Source organism: Callithrix jacchus, chromosome 2, assembly GCF_049354715.1.
Source record: "Callithrix jacchus isolate 240 chromosome 2, calJac240_pri, whole genome shotgun sequence".
Classification (NCBI taxonomy): Eukaryota; Metazoa; Chordata; class Mammalia; order Primates; family Cebidae; genus Callithrix; species Callithrix jacchus.
This window is the reverse complement of record NC_133503.1, coordinates 159,400,604-159,421,435: the sequence shown is the minus strand read 5'-3', so window position 1 is coordinate 159,421,435 and position 20,832 is coordinate 159,400,604. Positions and strand designations below refer to the sequence as shown.

General features: G+C 34.2%; 1 protein-coding gene across 2 annotated transcripts in view; it reads right to left on the bottom strand.

Annotated features, from left to right (window-relative positions):
* Positions 1–1,108: 1,108 nt before the first annotated feature.
* The window catches only part of EMB (embigin), a 67,964-nt gene continuing 48,240 nt past the window's right edge, over positions 1,109–20,832 (bottom strand). The window contains exons 7-9 of one of the 2 annotated variants that reach the window (XM_054252260.2): positions 20,238–20,271; positions 17,805–17,859; positions 1,109–1,308 (exon numbers count right to left, since the gene is read on the bottom strand). In XM_054252260.2, the coding sequence (XP_054108235.2) occupies positions 1,207–1,308; positions 17,805–17,859; positions 20,238–20,271 (191 nt within the window). In that variant the 3' untranslated portion in view covers positions 1,109–1,206. Of the gene's footprint in view, positions 1,309–13,254; positions 17,227–17,804; positions 17,860–20,237; positions 20,272–20,832 lie in introns of those variants that run through there. The other variant, XM_008992087.5, reaches the window with a different exon arrangement.

The window sequence follows — 20,832 nt, the reverse complement described above, 5'->3', positions numbered from 1 at the left end:
GCATTAATTATATTTCTTTTTTTTCTTTAATTTTTTATTGGATTTTAGGTTTTGGGGTACATGAGCAGAGCATGCAAGACAGTTGCGAAGATACACACATGGCAGTGTGCTTTGCTTTTCTTCTCCCCTTCACCCACATTTGATGAGTTGTAGAAGTTCCTTATATATTTGGAGATTAACCCATTATTGGATGTGTGGTTTGCAATTATTTTATCCCATGCTATAGGCTGCTTTTTCACTCTGTTGACTGGTTCCTTTGCTATACAGAAGCTATTTAATCTAAAGTAGTTTCACTTCTTCATTTTTATTGCTATTGCCTGTGCTTTGGTCATATATAGGAAATCATTGTCAAGACCAACATCCAGAAGCTTTCCCCCTATGAGTACTAAGAGTTTTACAGTTTTTACATGTGAGAATTATTCTAAATAATTTTCTTATATTTCTTTACTGAATTGAAACAGAAATGTAGATCAATGAAACAGAAAGGAGAGCCCAGATATAAAACCATGCATATGTAGCCAGCCAATCTTCAATGAGGGTGCCAAGAATACACAATGGGGGAAAACAGTCTTTTCCAGTTAGGAAAACTAGATACTCACATGTAGAAGAATAAATTTGACTCTGGTCTCACACCATATATAAAAATCACTTCAAAATAAAGACTTAAATGTAAGACCTCAAACTGTAAAACTCTTAGTACTCATAGGGGGAAATCTTCTGGATGTTGGTCTTGACAATGATTTCCTATATACGACCAAAGCACAGGCAATAGCAATAAAAATGAAGAAGTGAAACTACTTTAGATTAAATAGCTTCTGTATAGCAAAGGAACCAGTCAACAGAGTGAAAAAGCAGCCTATAGCATGGGATAAAATAATTGCAAACCACACATCCAATAATGGGTTAATCTCCAAATATATAAGGAACTTCTACAACTCATTATCAAAATATTGTTAATGGGAAAAGGATTTGAAGAGACATTTCTTCAAAGATAACATACAAATGACCAACAGATACATTTAAAAAGCATTCAAACCGGGCTCAGTGGTTCATGCCTATAATCCCAACAATTTGGAGGTTGAAGTGAGAGTAAGTATCACTTGAGTCCAGGAGTCTGAGACCAATCTGGGCAATATAGGGAGAACCCTATCTCTACAAAGTACTCAAAAATTAGCCAAGCCTGGTGGTGAATGCCTGTAGTCCCACCTACCCAGGAGGCTGAGGCAGAAGGATCACTTCCAGGAGATCGAGGCTGCAGCAAGCTGTGTTTGCACCACTGTACTCCAGCCTGAGTGGCACAGTGAGACCCTGTCTCAAAAAAGAAAGAAATAAATAAAATTCAACATCACTAGTCATCAGGGAAATGTCAATCACTTCACACCCTTAGGATGACTCTTAAAAAACAGGTATTGTTGAGGATGTGGAAAAGTTGGAACTCATATACACTGTTGATGGAAATACTTGATGCAGCCATTATGAAAACCGTATGGAGGTTTCTCACAAAAGTAAAAATAGAGCATCTGTATGATCCGACAGTCCCATTTCTGGGTACCTATCCAATAGAATTGAAATCAGGACCTTAAAAGGAATTTCTGCATTCTCATGTATACTGCAGCATTATTCACAACAGCCAAGATTTCAAAACAATCGGAAGGTCTCTCAACAGACAGATGAAGAAAATGTGATATATACATACAATGAAATATTATTTAGCTCTTAAAAAAAATCCTGCCATGTGTAAGAACATGGATGGCCCTAAGGATATTGTGCTAAGTGAGATAGCCAGAACAAATGCTGTGTATGGTGCCATTTATCTGAGGCATCTAACGTAAGCCAATCTCAGAGAAATAAAAAGCAAAATGGTGGTCGCCAGGAGCTGGGGGAGGGGGAATGGGAGGTTGTTGACAAAAGAGTATAAAGTCTCAGTTATGTAAGATGAATAAGGTGAGACTCCGTCTCTACAAAAAAATTGTAAAAATTAGCCAGATGTGGTGGCATGCAGCTGTGGTCCAAACTACTCAGGAGGCTGAAGTGGGAGAATTGCTTGATTGAGCCTGCAGTGAGCTGTGTTCACTCCACTGCACTCCAGCCTGGGCAGTGGATAGAGCACTCCAGACCCTATCTCAAAAAAAAAAAAAAAAAAGACTAGATCCTAGAGATCTGCCGTGCCTATACTTGACACTGTATTGTGCACTTAAAACTTTGTTAAGAAGGTAAAACTCAAGTTTAGCATTTCTACCACAATAAAGAATAACTAAAAATTAAAAACAAACTTTGGTTTCTCTTTAGACAAACATACTTACGTTTATGTTTTAAATTACCGTATTTTATATTTAGGCTAAAGTTTTTTGTTTGTGCCAGTTCAGGGAAACTTCAGATTATAACTAAAAGCAGAATTAGAAATATCATTTGGTAATTGTTTACAGAATCTCAGAAGTTTTAAAAGCATAAAATTTTTTCATTTCACAGAATTTTAATGCTTTCAGCACTACCTGCCTTAGCAAATCACATAGGCTGGCTCATGGTACTATCAGTCAGGTATCTATCTCACTCATAAACATGTGCTGCTGAATGCTATCTCTAGCCATAAACTGTCTCCTGCCACTGCAAATCACTGTGTACCTTTATTAAACACTCTTATCTCCTGCACCACATTTTAACTACTATAATGGCTCCAGAACACCTATTCAAAGAAAGAAACATATGAGTAAATGTAGTTATTATACGGAGATGACATAAATATGAATATATACTCTGGTGTTTACTGTGTACAGATATATTTTAGTACGTGTGCAAGGTTTTGATTCAAACTTGATAATGTACTTATTTTCAAAATAAAACCTTTTTGTCACTATAAAGTGGCTATTGTAGCTATGGCTAGGTACAATGAGAGATTTAATATATATAATTTCCTTCTCTTATGTAGCTACAGTAACACAAATAAAGATTCTTCTCAAATGATCATTATCGAGTTTATACATAAATATTGTCAATCATTCAATGATGAAACAACATTTTAAAACCTGTATTGTCGTTTAAGTAGAAATAAGAAATAGTTTTGTTTTTTTTTTTTGCAAGGACTATCTGGCAAGACATTATAATTTGAGCACATGGACTTGTAACTGACTCTGTACTTGCTTTTTTGCCAGTAGTTTGAGCTGATAGTTTAGGTTGATTTTCTACCTAAACCAGTAATAAAGAAGTTAAAAAAATTTCTTTTCTAATATTAATCATTTAATGCTTAGATTAATGAATTGATTCAAACATTTTTAAATATTTTGTTTTAAAATATATTACAGATTCATAGAAAGTTGCAAACATTTTTAAATATTTTGTTTTGAAATATATTACAGATTCATAGAAAGTTGCAAAGATATTACAGAGGTTCTATTTTCACCTAATTCAATTTCTCCCCATGCTTATATCTTAAGTAATAATACTACTACATCAAAAGAAGAAAATTGACATTGGTTATAATGTATATGTATAGTTCTAACCTGTTCCCACAAAGATCTCCTTATTATTACCTCTTTATAGTCACATCTACTCCCACTTCCCCTCCCCTCAGCATTCCTAACCCATGGTAAGCACTAATTTGTTGTCCATCTCAGTAATTTTATCCTTTCAAGGATGTCATATCAATGGACTCATATCTTTTGATATGGGCTTTTTTTTCCACTTAGCATAACACCCTTGAAGTCCATCCAAGTTGTTGCATGCATCAATAGTTCATTCCTCTTTATTTTGGAGCATATTCCATGATAGGGATGTACCACAGTTTGTTTAAATATCCTTCTACTTTAAGACATTTTGTTTACTTATAGTTTTAAGCTTTTATAACTAAAGCTGCTATGAACAATCATGTACAATTCTCTGTGTGGGCATAAGTTTTCATTCCTCTGATATGAATTTCCAGGAGTGAGATTTATTGGCCATATAAATATATGTTTATTCTTCTAAGAAACTGCTAGAGCCAGGCACAGTGGCTCAAGCCTGTAATCCCAGCATTTTGGGAGGCTGAGGTGGGTGGATCACGTGAGGTCAGGAGTTCAAGACCAGCCAGGCCAACATGGTGAACCCCATCTCTACAAATACAAAATTAGCTGGGCATGGTGGTGGACACCTGTGATCCCAGCTACTTGGAAGGTTGAAGTAAGAGAATTGCTTGAACCAAGGAGGAGGAGGTTGCAGTGAGCAGAGATCATACCACTGCACTCTAACCTGGATGACACAGTGAGACTCCATCTCAAAAATAAATTAAAAAAAAAAAAAAAACAAAAAAAGAAAAGAAAGAAACTGCTGCACTACTTTTCAAAGTGTCTGTACATTTCCATAAACAATATATGAGAGATATAATTTCTGTGTATGCTTACCAACATTTGGTATTGTCAGTATTTTTAATTTAAGCTATTCTCATATGTATGTAGTGATACTCATTGTGGTCTTCATTTGCAATTTTTACTCACTAGTGATGAACATCTTTCCATTTGCTTATTTGCCATCTATATATCCTCTTTGGCCTGTTCGTGTCTTTTGATCATTTTCTAGCTAGATTTTTTTGTTTTGTTGTTATTGATGTTTTGAGAGTTCTCTAAATATTCTAAATGAATCCTTTATAAGATACATGGTTTCCAAATGTTTTCTCCCAGTCTGTAGATTATCTTTTTATCCTCTTAACAGGGTCCTTCAGAGTAAAAGTTTTAAATTTTGATGAAGTGTAATTTAACAATTTTATTTTTATGGCTTGTACTTTTGATGTCACGTACTCTTTATCTAGGTCTTAAATATTTTATTTTTCTTCTAAAAAATGTATAGGATTTTTTATCCAATCACTTTTTGAATTATAATTTTAAAAACCATAAATCTTGCCATGGTTAAGATGAACTATTTTTAAGTATACAGTTTAATAGTGTTAAGTATATTCACATTGTTGTGAAACAGGTCTCCAGAACATTTTCTTGCAGAACTTAAACTCTATACCCATTAACCAATTCCTCTTTTTCCCTTTCCTTCCCCTGGTAATCTTTATTCTCCTTTATATTTCTATGAATTGGATTACTTTAGATACCTCATATAAGTGGAACCATACAGATGTTTTTTGTGACTGGTTTATTTCACTTAGCATAGTGCCCTTCAGGTTCATCCATATTGTAGCATGTAACAGAATTTCCTCCACTTTAAAGACTGAATAATGTTCCATTGTATGAATATACCACATTTTGCTTATCCACTCATCTGTCAATGACATTTGGACATTTGCATTGCTTCCACCTCTTGGCTTTGTGAGTTGTGCTTCTATAAACATGGGTGGGGCAGGTTGGTAGTTTGCTTTATAATTAAATCTATAATCCAGTTTGAGATAATTTTTGTGTAATGTGTGAGATTTAAGGTGCGGGTCATCTTTCTGGATACACAATTTTTCCAGCAACATTCGTTGAAAAGGTTCTTTGGGAATACTTGTGTGGAAGTATTTCTGGTTTCCTTTTCTATTTCATTGATCTGTTTTTCAACCCATTAGTTAGTACCACACAGTCTTACTTAAGGTAGTTACATAATAACTCTTAAAATAAGATGAAGTGATTTCTCCAAGTTCATTTCTATTTTTCAAAAATTGTTTCAGCTCTTCTGTTTCCTTTCCTTTCCAAAAAAATTTTTGAATAACTTTTGTCTTAAAAAAATCTTGCTAAGGTGTTTATAATAATTGGGTAGCATGTTTGTATTACCTTGGAGAGAACTGAGATTTTTACTCAGTTGAGTATTCCAATCCATGAACACTGGATATCAATTTAAAACATCTTTCTTTCATCAGTGTTTTGTAGTTCACATCATAGGAATCCTGTACATGTTTTGTTAGATTTCTACCTAAGTGCTTCATTTTTTAAAAGAGCTTATACACGGTATCATATTCTCAAATTTCATTTCCACAGGACCATTGCTTTCATGTAGGAATACAATTAATTTTATATGTTTTACTTGGAACTTTTGGCATTGCTGAACTCATCAGTTCTAGGAGTATTTTTATAGATCTCTTACTTTTTATGTAGACCATTGTGTCATTTGCAAGTAGGAACAGCTTTATATCTTCCTTCATAATTGTTGCCTTTTATTTCCTTTCCTTGCCTTATTGAGCTTCCTAGAACATCTTATAATATGTTGACTAGCAGTGGGATTGAGAGACACCATTGCATTGTTCTCATCTTATGAGGAAAGCTTTCTACTTTCACCACTAATTAAGATGTTAGCTCTAAGATTTTTATAAACATTCTTCATTAAGTTGAGGGTGTTTCTTTTCCTTACTTTCTGAGCTTTTATCATAAATGAGTGTCAAATTCTTAATTTGCCTCAATTGATATGATAATTTATCTCCTTTACATTGGTAACATGGTGAATTACAATGACTGTTTTGAAGTGTTGGACTAATTTTACATCTCTAGGATAAACTCCAAATTGCCATTTTATATATTGCTGAATGCTATTTGCCAATAATTCATAAAGGATTTTTGCTCTATATTCATGAGAGATATTGGTTTATAGTTTTCTTTATTTTGTATTATCTTTAATTTGGGTATAAAAGTAATACTGGTTTCATGTTCCTCCCTCTTTCATTTTCTGGAAGAAATCGTGTAGATCTTGTGTTATTTCTTTTCTTTTCTTTTTTTTTTTTTTTTTTTTGAGATGGAGTTTTGCTCTGTCACCCAGGCTGGAGGGCAATGGGTGCAATCTGGACTCACTGCAACCTCCCCCTCCTAGGTTCAAGTGATTCTCCGGCCTCAGTCTCCCAAGTAGCTGAGATTACAGGTGCCCACCACCACACCTGGCTAATTTTTGTATATTTAGTAGAGATAGGGTTTCACCATATTGACCAAGCTGGTCTTGAACTCCTGACTTCAGGTGATCCACCCACCTCGTCTGCCCAGAGTGCTGGGATTACAGGCGTGAGCCACCATGCCCAGCATATTTCTTTTTTAAATGTTTATGATATCCTGTGAACCAATCTGGCCTTAGATATTTCTTTTTAGGTAGTTTTTAAATGATAAATTTAATTTCCTTAATAGTTGTGGAGCTATGCAATTATGTTTTGCATATTAATTAATCCTTGATCATTCACAAGGTAGTTGTATAGCCCATTTCATCTAAATTGTGAAAATCATGTGTGTAGAGTTGTGCATACCATTTCTTTATTATCCTTTTGATATCTAGAATTTTATTGCCTGTTTCATTTCTGGTATTGGTAATTTGTCTCTTTCTCTTCTCTTCTCTCTCTTTTTTTTTTTCTTTTTTTGCTCTGTCAGTTTTGTTGGAGCTTTGCCAATTTTATCATTATTTCCAAAAACCATCTTTTTGTTTCATTGATTTTCTCTACTGTTTGTGTATTTAATTTCATTGACTTCTGCTCTTACATTCATAATCCCCTTCCTTTAGCTTGCTTTGGATTTTTGTTCTTCATTTTCTAGTTTCTTGGTGTAGGAGCTTAGGTTGATTTGAGGCTCTTTCTTTTTATAACATGAAAATTTAACACTATAAATGTCAGCACTGCTTTAGCTACATGCCCAAATTTTTGATGTGTTATATTTTCACTTACTTTCTGTCCCATTTACTTTTAAAATTTCCCCTAAGACTGCCTCTTCGACTCAAGAGTTATTTACAGGTGTATCTTTTAACACCCATGTGTGGAGATATTTCTGTTATCTCTATTACTAATGTCGAGTTTGATTCCATTTTTTTATGAGAAAACATACTCTATTATTTCAATTCTTTTATATTTGTTGGTGTTAGTTTTAAAGTCCAGGATACAGTCTATCTGGGTATATGTTCTATAGGTATGTGTGTATTCCACTGTTTGTGTTAGTATTATAAATATATAAATATAAATTAGATGTTGTTCATTGATGGTGTTATTTCATATACTTGCTGTGTTCCTGCCTAGTTGTTCTAACAGTTGTTGGGAGAGGGTTGTTATCGCTCTGAACATTAATTGTAAATTTGTCTATTTATTTTTTTCAGTTCTGTCAGTTTTTGCTGATAGTCTACCACATATTATGCAACTCTATTATTAGTCTATGTTTTCTTGGTGGGTTGATTCTTTTATTATTATGTAATATCCCTTTTTGTTCCTGGTAATTTTCTTTCCTCTAACATCCATTTTATTAGATATATAGTCATTCTTGCTTGCTTTTGATTAAAGCTTATATGGCAAATGGATTTCCATCATTTTACATTCAACCTACCTTTATTGTTCCATTTGAATTGAGTTTCTTGTAGGCGGCATATAGTGGGTTTTTTCATCCACTCTACCCAATCTCTGTCTTATTGGTGTAAGAAGCCTATTTATATTTAGGGATTATTGATTTACTAGAACCTAAGTCCGCCATTATTTTTATTTTCCATTTCTTCTGTTTTCCTTCTTGTATTTTCCCTGAATTCCTGTGTTACTAAAACTTTTCTTTTAGAATTCCGTTTTGATTTATCCATAGTGATTTCATTATATTTCTTTTATAGGTTTGCTAGTGGTTGTTCTACATATTATATAACTAATTACATAACTTTGAATATGATTTGTTAGTTTACTGGTATTGAAATTTTACCCATTTGTTTAAAAACCTTACCTACTTTTATGTCCCTTTATCATGCACCTTTATAAGTATCTCCAATATGTCTTTTACATTTACATTACATTAAGAACCAGATCAATGTTGTAACTTTTAATAGTTAAAAATAATAGAGAAAAATCAAGAAGGGAAGAATGTCTATTGTATTTGATGCTTCTACTCTATCAAAAAATTATTTCTCCCTTTCTGATGTTCTAAAATTCCTTCATGATTCCCTGTCTCATTGAAGAAATGTTTTTAACCATTCTTTTAAGGTTGGTCAGCCAGTTTCTTGTTCATTTTTCATTAAGGATGTCTTGATTTCTATGTCATTACTCAGGCATTCTTTCATCAGATATAGAACTTTGGACTGACTACACTACTATTCTATGAGCATTTGAAAATGTGACACTTCTTTTGTCTGGTTCCATAGTTTCTGATACGAAATCCACTGTCATTCATTCAGTTTTCCCCAGTAGGTCAGGTGTTGTTTCTCCAGCTCTGCTTTTAAGATTCTTTGTCTTTAGTTTTCATAATTTTCATTATGATGTGTTTTGACCCTGATTTCATTCAGTTTATTCTGTTTAGGGTTTGCTCAGTTTCTTGAATGTGTAGGTAATGGCATTTGTTAAAGTTGGGGAAATTTTCAATTATTATTGCTTTGAATACCTCTTCAGCCCAACCTTTTCTCCTCTACTTCTGCAACACTAATGATAAAAATATTATTATCATTTAAGTCTCACAGAGCCTGAGGTTCTGTGCATTTCCTTTTAGTCTAAATTACCTCTGTTATTCAGAATGGATAATCTTTATTTTCTTTAATTATTTCTTATATCATGTTTATTTCCTGCCACATTCTATTTGCTGAGGTTTTTATTTGTTCCTAGTTGCTCATGAAGCATTTCGATGATGGCTGCTTTAAATAATTCTTAGATAATTTTACCATTTGTTTCATTTTGGTGTTGGCATCTACTGTTTTTTTCTTAAACAAGTTGAGAATTTCATGACTCTTTTTTTTTTTTTTAACTGAAACTTATTTTAGGTATTATGAAATTCTAGACCTTATCTAGATTGGCTTAGTAGACCTCCTCTGACACCACGTTGATGGGGAAAGAGGTACTCACTTCATCTTATTACTGTCAGGTAGAGTTAGAAATCCAAGTTCCTCATTCTGCCTCTATTAAAAATCCAGGAGGGATGGGTGCAGTGGTGTGCCTATAATCCCAGCACTTTAGGAGGCCCAGGTGGGTGGATCATCAGGTCAGGAACTTGAGACTAGCCTGACCAACATGGTGAAATCTCTTCTCTACTATTAATAAAAGAATTAGCTGGTTGTGGTGGTGCATACCTGTAATCCCAGCTTCTCAGGAGGCTGAGGCAGGAGAATCGCCTGAACCCTGGAGGTGGAGGTTGCAGTGAGCTGAGATTGTTCCACTGCACTCCAGCCTGAGTGAGGCTCCATCTCAAAAAAAAAAAAAAAAAAAAAATCCAGGGGAAGAGGTGTACCTGAACATCCAGAGTGGAAGTTTGCGCTTCTTACTAGGAATGAAAAGTGGTTCCTTATCACCAGTTCAGGTGACAGTCTTGGCTCCCAGCTCCTATTTGGGGACCTTTGCTGCTGGAGGTCGAGGTGGGGCCATAGCAGCTGTGCTGTCTAAAGTCAGAATCTTCTATTGTTTGTTTTATAAGACCTAATGCTGTTAGCTATACTTACCAGGAGTAGTGGGGGAAAGTACATCTACTCGATCTTTCCAGAAGTTGATCTCTTAATCATTGTTTTCTAATCCAGTCACCAAAAAATACAATTACTCACTTCCTTTAAATTGGCCTCACATGCCTTAGAACACAGACACTTATTTACCAGTCATTAATTATTTTAGCATATATTTATGTCAAATTAGAGTAAAATAAAATATATAGTGAAATATTCTATATTCTCCCTAATATTTTTTCCTGTTAACTGTTAAAAACATCAAAATGCCCTATTTGGAATATTGATTATCTTTTGTAGTAGTAGAGATTTTCATAGAATATAAATTTTGAAATATTTTGCAAGCATTTTTCCTGAATCAATCTAAACTAACATGGCAAAGTTTTAAAAAAAATTTACCCACAACAAGAAAATGTGTTCTATGCATCATGTAGACTTAAAATATCTATTTTTATGAAGTTCATAATTGCCTTTTATATTGTTCAAATATATCAAATATATTTGGGACACTGAAAATTCCTTTGTGAAAGACTTCTGGTTTGATGTGTTAAAACAGAGTCCCAGCTCTAGGTACACTTTTTCATTGGGCTTGAGAAGGATACATTGTTCAACATGATTTAAATTACCTCCGAGTATACACAAATAAAAAAAAATAGTGTTTTCTGTTTAGTCCCTTTATATTTACTTTTAAACCACTATTAAAAATAAAAAGCGTGACAATGTTTTCCAATACTTAAATTTTTAATGCACAAAATACTATTTTATTCGATTTAATTGCATATTGATATACCTTTTGAGTTACATGCAACAGAAAATATTTTTTAAACATTCCTACAGTACAGAAAGGCCTTGAGAATTTAGGCACATATACTTTAAAAATATATATTATAATTATTAGAAAGTATGTCATAATAAATCCATGATCCTTGATTTAAATAAAACTAAAGATGATTGTATTTCTATCTTTAAGAGCACAAAAAGTTAATATAATGCTGTAGTTATAAACATTTTGTGCCATGTTTTTGCAGCAATAAATAGTATTATAGTTACATATGTAAAAAATTTAACATTTTCACTTGTTTATCAAATAACTTTAGAAAAAATAAGAATTTGTGCTACATTATTTTCTAAAGTTAAATAGCAAAATCAGTTTTTATAAACAAAGATTTTAAACATAAAATCTTTGCAAGCATTTTTATAATAAATAAAAAATAATATACGATTTTAACCAACACCCTAAACAATGTCCCTAGTATTTTCCCATTGAGGAAATGAAAAACAGATCAGAAAAATAGATGTTGCAGGTCAACATGTGATTAAAAGTAATTTTGACAATGTTATTCATCAATTATTTTCACTGACTTCATAAGCAAATTTTATTGTAAAAGCATAATCATGCATTCATGATTCACTGAGAATCACAGACATTTTATTATGACACATGAATCAGAAGATATGCAAGTCCAGTGAATTCTCCAGTGTATTCCATAGGCCAGCAAAAACATGACTTTCTTTGCCAGCTTCTCTTACAATTTGTGAATCATACTTTTGAACGGCCATAAATCTTAACCATATTAGATGATTTTGAAAATTAATAAAACTTGAAGCTTACTAAACTGTCTCATTATAGGCACTTTATAGTGAGACTCACCTGACATCTACTGAAAATGGATGGCTATTTTCCTGTCTTTACTAAAAACAGCTATTTTCCCGAAAGTTGACTTTTGTTTATCATTTACTTACTGCTGATGTTACTGCTGTGTCTAGGGAAGACCATCCATAATGTACTTAAATTCTCTCTGCAGGCTAAACCTGCTACCAGAGGGTATTTTCTGCCTGTTGTCTTGATGAAATCATAAATAGCACCTTCTTTCATTTTCAGTAGTTGGATGATAAATTTTACGGTCACCCTCTCAATTTATAAGTAAAATTAGAAAAAAAGAAAAAAGAAAGAAAACGTACTAAAGCATATAAATGTGTCTTGATTCCTCAGGAGCCCTATTGGGATACAAGAATGCCAAAGCATGGATTCCATAAAAATTCCATGGAATTTATGATATAACTGATGAGCTGAAAGGAATAAAATTTATGTTAAAAAATACAGATAAGGCCGGGCGCAGTGGCTCAAGCCTGTAAACCCAGCACTTTGGGAGACCGAGGCGGGTGGATCACAAGGTCAAGAGATCGAGACCATCCTGGTCAACATGGTGAAACCCCGTCTCTACTAAAAAAATACAAAAAATTAGCTGGACATGGTGGTGCGTGCCTGTAATCCCAGCTACTCAGGAGGCTGAGCCAGGAGAATTGCCTGAACCCAGGAGGCGGAGGTTGCGGTGAGCCGAGATCGCACCATTGCACTTCGGCTTGGGTAACAAGAGCGAAACTCCGTCTCAAAAAAAATAAATAAATACTTACAGATGATAGATAATAGCCTCATTCTCTAAGAAGCATGTAACTTGCTGGCTAAAGCTGTCCGACATGGTGGTTAAGCCTAGGTTCTTCAGGACTCCTTGAATGTGAATCTCAGCTCTAAATACTTATGGGCAGGTTGACTTTAGGCAGCTTACCTAATCTCTCTAAGCTGGAGTTTCCTCACCTATAAAAAAGTAGATATTAATTGTTTTATAGCATTTAATCATGTGTGGATTAAAAGAACAAAACGTGTCAAAGCATTTTGCAAAATGCCCATCATATGCCATGCACTCAATGTCAGTTGTTATTATTATTATCCTTAGTGAAGCATAATTCAGTTGGTAAACAGGGCATGTAACTGACCTTCTGGATACAGTGCAGATACATTCCTGAGTATCATATAAAAGAAGGGCCCATCAGTTCTAGTTTCCTTTTTCTCAATATTAGAGTAAGATAAAGTCATGGTTGATTAATAAAAATAAAAATAGACATTATATAAATCTGTATAAATTAAGATTGTAAAATAACTGAGTCATTCTTCTATTTTTCACTTATTTAATTAGCATTTATTCAGAGTATAGTACAAGAAGGTCATTTTAATTAATACTGTAACACATACTTGAACTTATTTCCACCTACAGATGAACAATGCTAATAAGGAATAAGTCCCCAATTCTTTGCATAAATTTGTTCAATTAGACAAAATGAAAAAAATGCTTTCAGTCATCAAAACTAAACTATGAAACTTTGAAAAGACTTACACTTTTAAGTTACATTTTGAATTGGATCTGAGATATTCTGAAGCATACTGGCAGGGGAGAGTGGAATGAGGTTAGTGGAGTGAACACAAGCATCAACTCTCTACAGTACAATGAAAAGGAATACAATCACTAAATTTCAGAGGGAACAGAAACAGGGTCTTCCTCTGTCTCCCGGCCTGGAGTGCAGTGGCAATCATGGCTCAGTGCAGCCTCAAACTCCTTGGCTCAAGTAATCCTCCTGCCTCAGCCACCCAAGTAGCTGGAACTACTACTACAGGCAAGCACCATGCCTGGCTAATTTCTTTTTTATTTTTTGTAGAGACAGGGCCTTACTATGTTGCCTAGACTGGTCTCAAGCTCCTATCCTCACGCGATCCATCCTCCTTGGCTTCCCAAAGTTCTGAGATTACAGGTGTGAGCCACCACACCTGGCCTAAAATTCTTTACGTTTAAAACCAATGCATTATATTATTAGAATAAAGGATAAAAATAAGTTTTGCATTTGTACCGTCCATGAAACATGATGAACAAGAAGAATTTAAATAAGTTGAGAGCAACATAATCTGTGTAATAGTTTAGGAATTAGAACTCCTTTTGCTCATAAGACATTAATTCATTATTAAAGAAAATATGATTGAATTTAGTCTATATATTTTTCAAATAGAAGCAAATACTGAAATCATAAAAGCTTATTTTTCTTTATTAGAATATTTTTTGAATTCTGATTTGTCACAATTTAGATTGTTTTTCTAAGAAAAAGTAGAAATTTAGAAAATTTAATTTTATTTATACATTTATCCATTCAATACACATTTCAAGACATCTCTATTGCATCCTTTGTGGTAGCTACAGGACAAAGAAATAAAATAATCCAAGAGAGACCAACAAATGTATATGTATAGCACAGTAATTAACACAAATAAATGTGGAGTTATTTAAGAATGTACGATGGTACATGCTGTACTGGGTACGGGGACTTCTACAAGACACAAGATCAGATTAAAGTCTTAAAAGATGATCTGGGGTTAGTCAAGCAGGTAGAAGTATGGAAGAGCACTTTCTGAGTGGAATCTCTATGTGCCAAGTCTAGCTCAAGAGACTGGAAAGAGATCAGCAATTTGGAACATGTGATATGAAGAAATGGCAAAGGTGTGTCTACAGAGATTCCACGTGGTACCTGTCACTTTAAGTTGCATAGTGAGGTTCGTGATTGAGAAAGTGGACTCAGGCAGCCATGCAAAAAGAGGGATCTTGATAGAAAAGGAGACTGAGGTAGGAAAATCAAGGCATTAACTGTTGTAGCTGGTGTGAGCAGACTTGGGGAGGCAATGGGGTGGATTCGTGAGCTACTAAAAAGGTCAAAGGAACAGGGATTCCTGAGCCATAAGTATTGCAATTCATACAGAAGAAGAAAATATCACAGTGAGTTCTAGATCTGGGCCTGAGCAGCTAGATGTTCGGATAATCACAAAAAGACTGCAAAAGAAGATCAGTACTTTGGCATAAATGAATATGACAGTATTTGGGAATTTTATGCCATCATTAAATCTACTTATTATGCTGAAAATCCTTGTTAGCTGTAAAGATTAAAAGAATTTCCCAATGTGCCTAATACATAAACTTGGAGTAGTTTTCCTACTTCAGCTTTTATGCTGCTTATTATTTGTAGTCAATTTATGGTTGGTCAGTATTAGTTAATCCATTTATCATCTTTATGAGATTGGTTAATGGAAGCAGTCCATTTTTAATCCAACAGTGGTGATTTTCTAGAAGACCTCTAGAGAGACTATTAAAAGCCAAAAATCAATTTTAATTTTTGAGTACTTTTTCTACTTAAGATTACTGAAATAAATTCTTTGCTAGAAAAAACTAAATAGCACTGCCAATTTAAAATTCAATTTATTATAAAAATATTTCCGATTATTTTATCTTCAGGAAGCAATGCTTCTTACTTGAAAACTGTATCGGCCTCAATGGTTAGAATGCATACTGCAGATGAGCTACGTATTTCTTTCCTTGTGTTCTATAGTCCCAGTCACAAATACACTGCTTTGAATTGTATTTAGTCAAATAGCAGGTTTGACTAATAGTTCCCTGAATTCAAATAGTTTAGATTAATTAAACTTATTGGTTATCTGTCATTATATGGATATCACCCAGGATGATGTCGTTAAAATAATAATGAATTAAACTAAAATAAATGCATGGCCCTGAGACCAAGAATAAAAAGCAGTTTGCCATTACCCAGGGATGTATTCAAGTTCAACCAACTGATAGGTTGGGTTAATATGCTTTACAACAAAATACTGCATTTTGCTATAGCAACAAAGTACTGAGCAGCTTCCAAGTCACTACCTTATGTGTATTCTTCATAGTAGTAATATTGGTAAAAATTTTCACTACCAAAATTTTATATTTTTCTTAGCCAAACATGGAATAAGTTTTTATAAAGTATTTCTTTCAAATCATCGAATTCTTCCTCCCTAACTTTAAATCCCCTAGTCACCAAGAATCATGGGTTCCTCACCATCACTCTTTGCTTCTGTTCTTAAAGTTGTTGCTCCATGAGCAGTGGGACACTGGACCCACCAGCTCCAAGGACACATCATGGTCATTTACCTGGTACCCTGTGGCATGATTTTAATATTTCAAGCACTGACAACTTTTCATATTGATTCAGATTTCATAAGATTTGATTACAGTGAGTTTATAAAATATTTCAGTTATATATGCAATAGCAATGAAGTATCCTATTTTTGAAGATAAGTCTAAGGCATTCGCAGCAATATAAAAGAAGTACTTTAGTACTTCTGGATTTCAGTCAAGGGATTTATTATTGCAAAGCTCTAGTAATACATGTTTAGATATTTATCCAGCCATAGATACCAGGAAGGCAGGTATTAAATCAAAGACACCAGGAAACCATGAGTCACCAAAGCATCAGTGTAGCAGTGTTGTATGTATTACGACTATATGGACCTGCACCCTAAAACATGAACAATAGTGTACCTTAGGAAGTTCAAAACCCTACTTAAAGACTAAGAAGCACTTTAGCCAGGTGGAGAAAGCAGTAGTTATGAGTGGAATAAAGACTGGGAAATTTGCTTTTTTAGTGACAGAGCTTTAGGGCAAGCACATAGTTTTACTTATTTGCCTTAAGTCACTATTTCCAGATAAAAGGTACGTTTTTCTTGTGGATATTGTAGAATAACTATCACTAGCAAATGCAGAAAGTATTTGTTTCAGCTTAGTAAAGACATACTTTTTCACTATCACAGAAAGATGATTTTTACATGAAAATTGTTACACATACGTCTATAATAAGCATGATTTTTTTAAAAAAATAACTTTCTAAGACAAATGGCAAAGGCTTTCTTTTTCGTGAATTCTTTGGTAATAAACAGGTTTTGAGTGACTTCTGTTCTATGAAGTATTAAGTGATTTTGCTGATATCGGTTCTGTGCGTCCTTTGAAGATCAGAATATAATTAATTTTATTCTGGTCTAATATATTTTTTCCGATTTGCATTGCTTTTATGTAACATAATTACAAAATGAAAATATACCTTTAGTACTGAGATAGCATATATTATTGATGGGGCTCCTGCTGAGCATGTTACATAAGCTTTTCATCCTTTAAAAACTAAAAACTCTGAGGCTCATAACAGGAAGAATAAACAAAGCTGAAATGTGAACTCTGTTTATCGTCCCATGATTCTTGACATGATGTTTTGCATTCACTGGCCCGTAGATTCCTGAGTTAAATAAAGCATAACGAAACATGATTAGTATGTTCTGGTTATTCTATAGTAACTTACTATCGCTTTAGCAAAGCAAAAAGTACTGGGACGTGAGGGATCCAATCTACTGCCAAAACAAAGAGCTCCTACTCTAACGTTGATGAACTAAGAAATTTTGAACCTAATCTGCAAAAAAAGTTAACTAATGTGCATAAATTTATACCCCCAAATATATGGCAATATATGAAAATAAAATAATAGAAATTCCAGAAAATTTGAGAGGAAAACAAATAAAGCTACATGAAAAACTATAAAAGAAACTAGCCCATGGTGATAAAATAAAATATATAGCCAGTGCAGAAGATTTATTTCTGGATTGGTGGCTGTGTGTCTTCTGGTGAAAAAGGATAGTATTTATTTTTGTATAACTATTCTGTAGATTTTCCCTGACAATAGTGTAAACAAGCATATTCAAGCACATCATAAATGACCAGGTTTTTTATGGAACTAAAAAAAAAAGTAACCGATTAATAGATAGCTTATGTATATTGAATTTTACCTTTTATTTGGAATATCACTCGGAAGTAACTTACATTTTTTCTGAGCCTGGGAACATTATTTTCTATACCATTGCTATCATCTGATTTCCTGCATAGAAAACAAAAAAGAAAATTACTAAATATTTATATTACATAAAATTAAGTCAGTACATCACTGATATCATGGCTATCAGATTAAAATGTAAAATGTCAATACAGACAGAATTCTTTTTTCCTAAAAATGTTTTACTTACAATGTTGAATTTATTTTGATGACATTTCTTGAAGAGAAGCTGTTACCACAGATAAGAGTGACAAAGGCTTATTGATTTTATGCACAGGGAGAATTGCTTCTCCCCAAGCATGAGTGAGGACTTGGGCATAAAGACCGTAACTGATGTGTGGTTTTGGAAACATGCAAGGTAACAGCTAATTAGGAGGTCAGCCAACATGCGTGATTTGGGTGCTGTATACTTGTATGCTTATTACACTGAATTAGTGGTTAAACATGGTTCTTTTTCCACCCAAAGTTCATCAGAGCAGCACTACAAATGTGGGCCTCAGATTCTAAAGATGAACTAAAACTAAATAACCAGTATGCATAATGAATACCTTGTCCTTCAAGGTCTTGGGGCAGGCTTCAAGTATAAAATCATAACACATATCATAAGACAGTGTTACTTATAATTAATAATATTTTCTAAAAAAAAAGGAAAAAGAAAAATATATCCCACTGAGTCCTTCTTTTTCTTTTGTGTTTACTCTTTAAAAGCAGAATAATGGCCACTAAAAAACCACCTCAGCAACTATTCCAAGAAATGCTTTGAGGGGCATCAAAACACTCATTGGTCTGAATGAGTTCAAGTGCCCTTGATATTTGTATACAATCCAAAGATAGTGAAATACCCTAAAGATAAGGAAAACTAAACCCCTTCAGTGATCTTTATGGTGTTGTACATGATGAGCACAAGATGTACATTATCCCAACTTTCGGAAAAAAAATTCATTTTTTACACTATAGATTGAATCAATTTTACATTGTTTAGAAGTAATAGTCCATTCTACACTGTTCTTACACCATCCTTTCAGAGTGTGTTTTAAATTAGAATGCAACCTCCAAATGTGAGCTAGAGGAGTGAGTAGAGACAGTGGGAAGCAGAGCTCGGAGAATAGAGGAATCTGAACAAGGTTCTGTCTTCGAATATGTCAATGACTGTCGTATTTTTTATACGATGCTAAGAATAAGAAAAAGACCAATACATGAAAATCAGAAAGATTTAAAGTTCGAATCAACATAAATAAGATGTCTATGTTCTCCAGAAAGATAAGGGATTCTCTTGGAAGAGATACAATTCCATTCCAACTATAGGAGTCTATGATTCTAAGACAACACTGCTTTTTCCTATCTGGGGTTACAGGATTTCTGATGTAGTTATTTTGTGCCCTTAATTTGGAAGCTCATATCACGTTGGCTTATTTTACCAGCCTACGTGAACTGAGTAAACATGATTATTTCAATAATGTCTACAAACATCTAAATGACAACTGTGTGCACCACTCCTGGTATCTGTGTCTGTAACACTCACTCCACAGAGCTCCTCTTGGCTAATAAACTCTAAGTGCCGTTTGTGTTGGTAATAGTTGCTCAGGCCTTCCACTTCTCAGGTTTTTTAAAGCAACTTTAATCTAGCCTCGTTTTCCTGGTCCCCAGCCCTTGGCTCTGTTGCTCAGACTTTATCCCAGTCTTAGGCACCTCTGTTACTGGCCTCCACACTCACTTCTCTGGCTTGGAGGAATGAGGAACTCCCATCTTTGCCAAACTAAATTATATCCCTGGTGATTTTATTCCGAGACCTCCTCATGCTTAACTCTGAACAAAAGAGGCCGTGTAAGAGAAACTGTGGCACAATTTATGTTCTCTGAATGACAATAACTAGTAGAATTCTAGGCTAGTGATTTTCAACAGACAGAGGATCAAAACCATGTTAGATGTTTTCAAGAAATATAGATGCCATAGGCCCAACCCAAGAGGTTCTGATCCAGGAGATTCAGTAAGCTCTGAGCAACTTTATTTTTAAAAAGACTCTTAAGTGATCAAAGCAGCCAGGGTTGAGAACCATTGCTCTGAAGAAATAATATTAAATACTTCCTGATGGTTACTGCACACCTTCTGTGCACCAAAACCTATGCTATGCATTTATACATATATAGTATTCATTCCATCCAACAGTCTCATGTGGTAAATAATATTATTAAACCCATTTTGTAGCAGAGAAAGCAGAAGTCAAGAGCAGTGCAGACAGTAAGTGATGAACAGGGATTCTCATGCAGGCAGGTAGACTTGGAATGCCACTTTTCACCACCACATGGATGTATACAGAAAATTCTCCTCTGCTTTTTTTTACCCAACTGCAAACATTTCATTCAATTTTATATTTCCCTGTATTTTACTCAAGTGAAAAATGATCTGTAAAGAATAATACTCACAGCTGTTCAATCTGCTCAAATTCTCTCTCCTCATCTGTGTAAAAAAAGAAGAATTTTACTATGAAGTTGATTTCTCATTTTTATGGAACACATGTGCTCAATTAAACCTCCTTCCTAAGTTAGAAAGCACTGTGCTCTTTCTCCTGTTTGAAATGAAGGAGAGACATGACACCTTAGACAGCTACAGCTCCTTCATCTGCACAACAGACCTTATCTGCTATTCTGATCAAACATAGTTACTGGCCTGGTATTTTCAAAAATATGACTCATTAGTTTGTCATTATTTAAATTATTAAAAATTTAGTACAAAATCAGGAAATAATACAGGATGTAAGGTCAATTTTCTCGAGGGATTATGGCTTTCTCAACCTGTAACCCATCAGGCACAGGCTGCAAAAATAGAAAAATAGGAAATGGCAGGACAGGGTTTTGTTTTTGTTTTTGTTTTTTTTTTTTTGAAGGAGTTTCGCTCTGTAACCCAGGCTGGAGTGCAGTGGCACGACCTTGGCTCAGTGCAACCTCTGCCTCCCAGGTTGAAGGGATTCTCCTGCCTCAGCCTCCCAAGTAGCTGAGATTACAGGCGCCTACTACCACA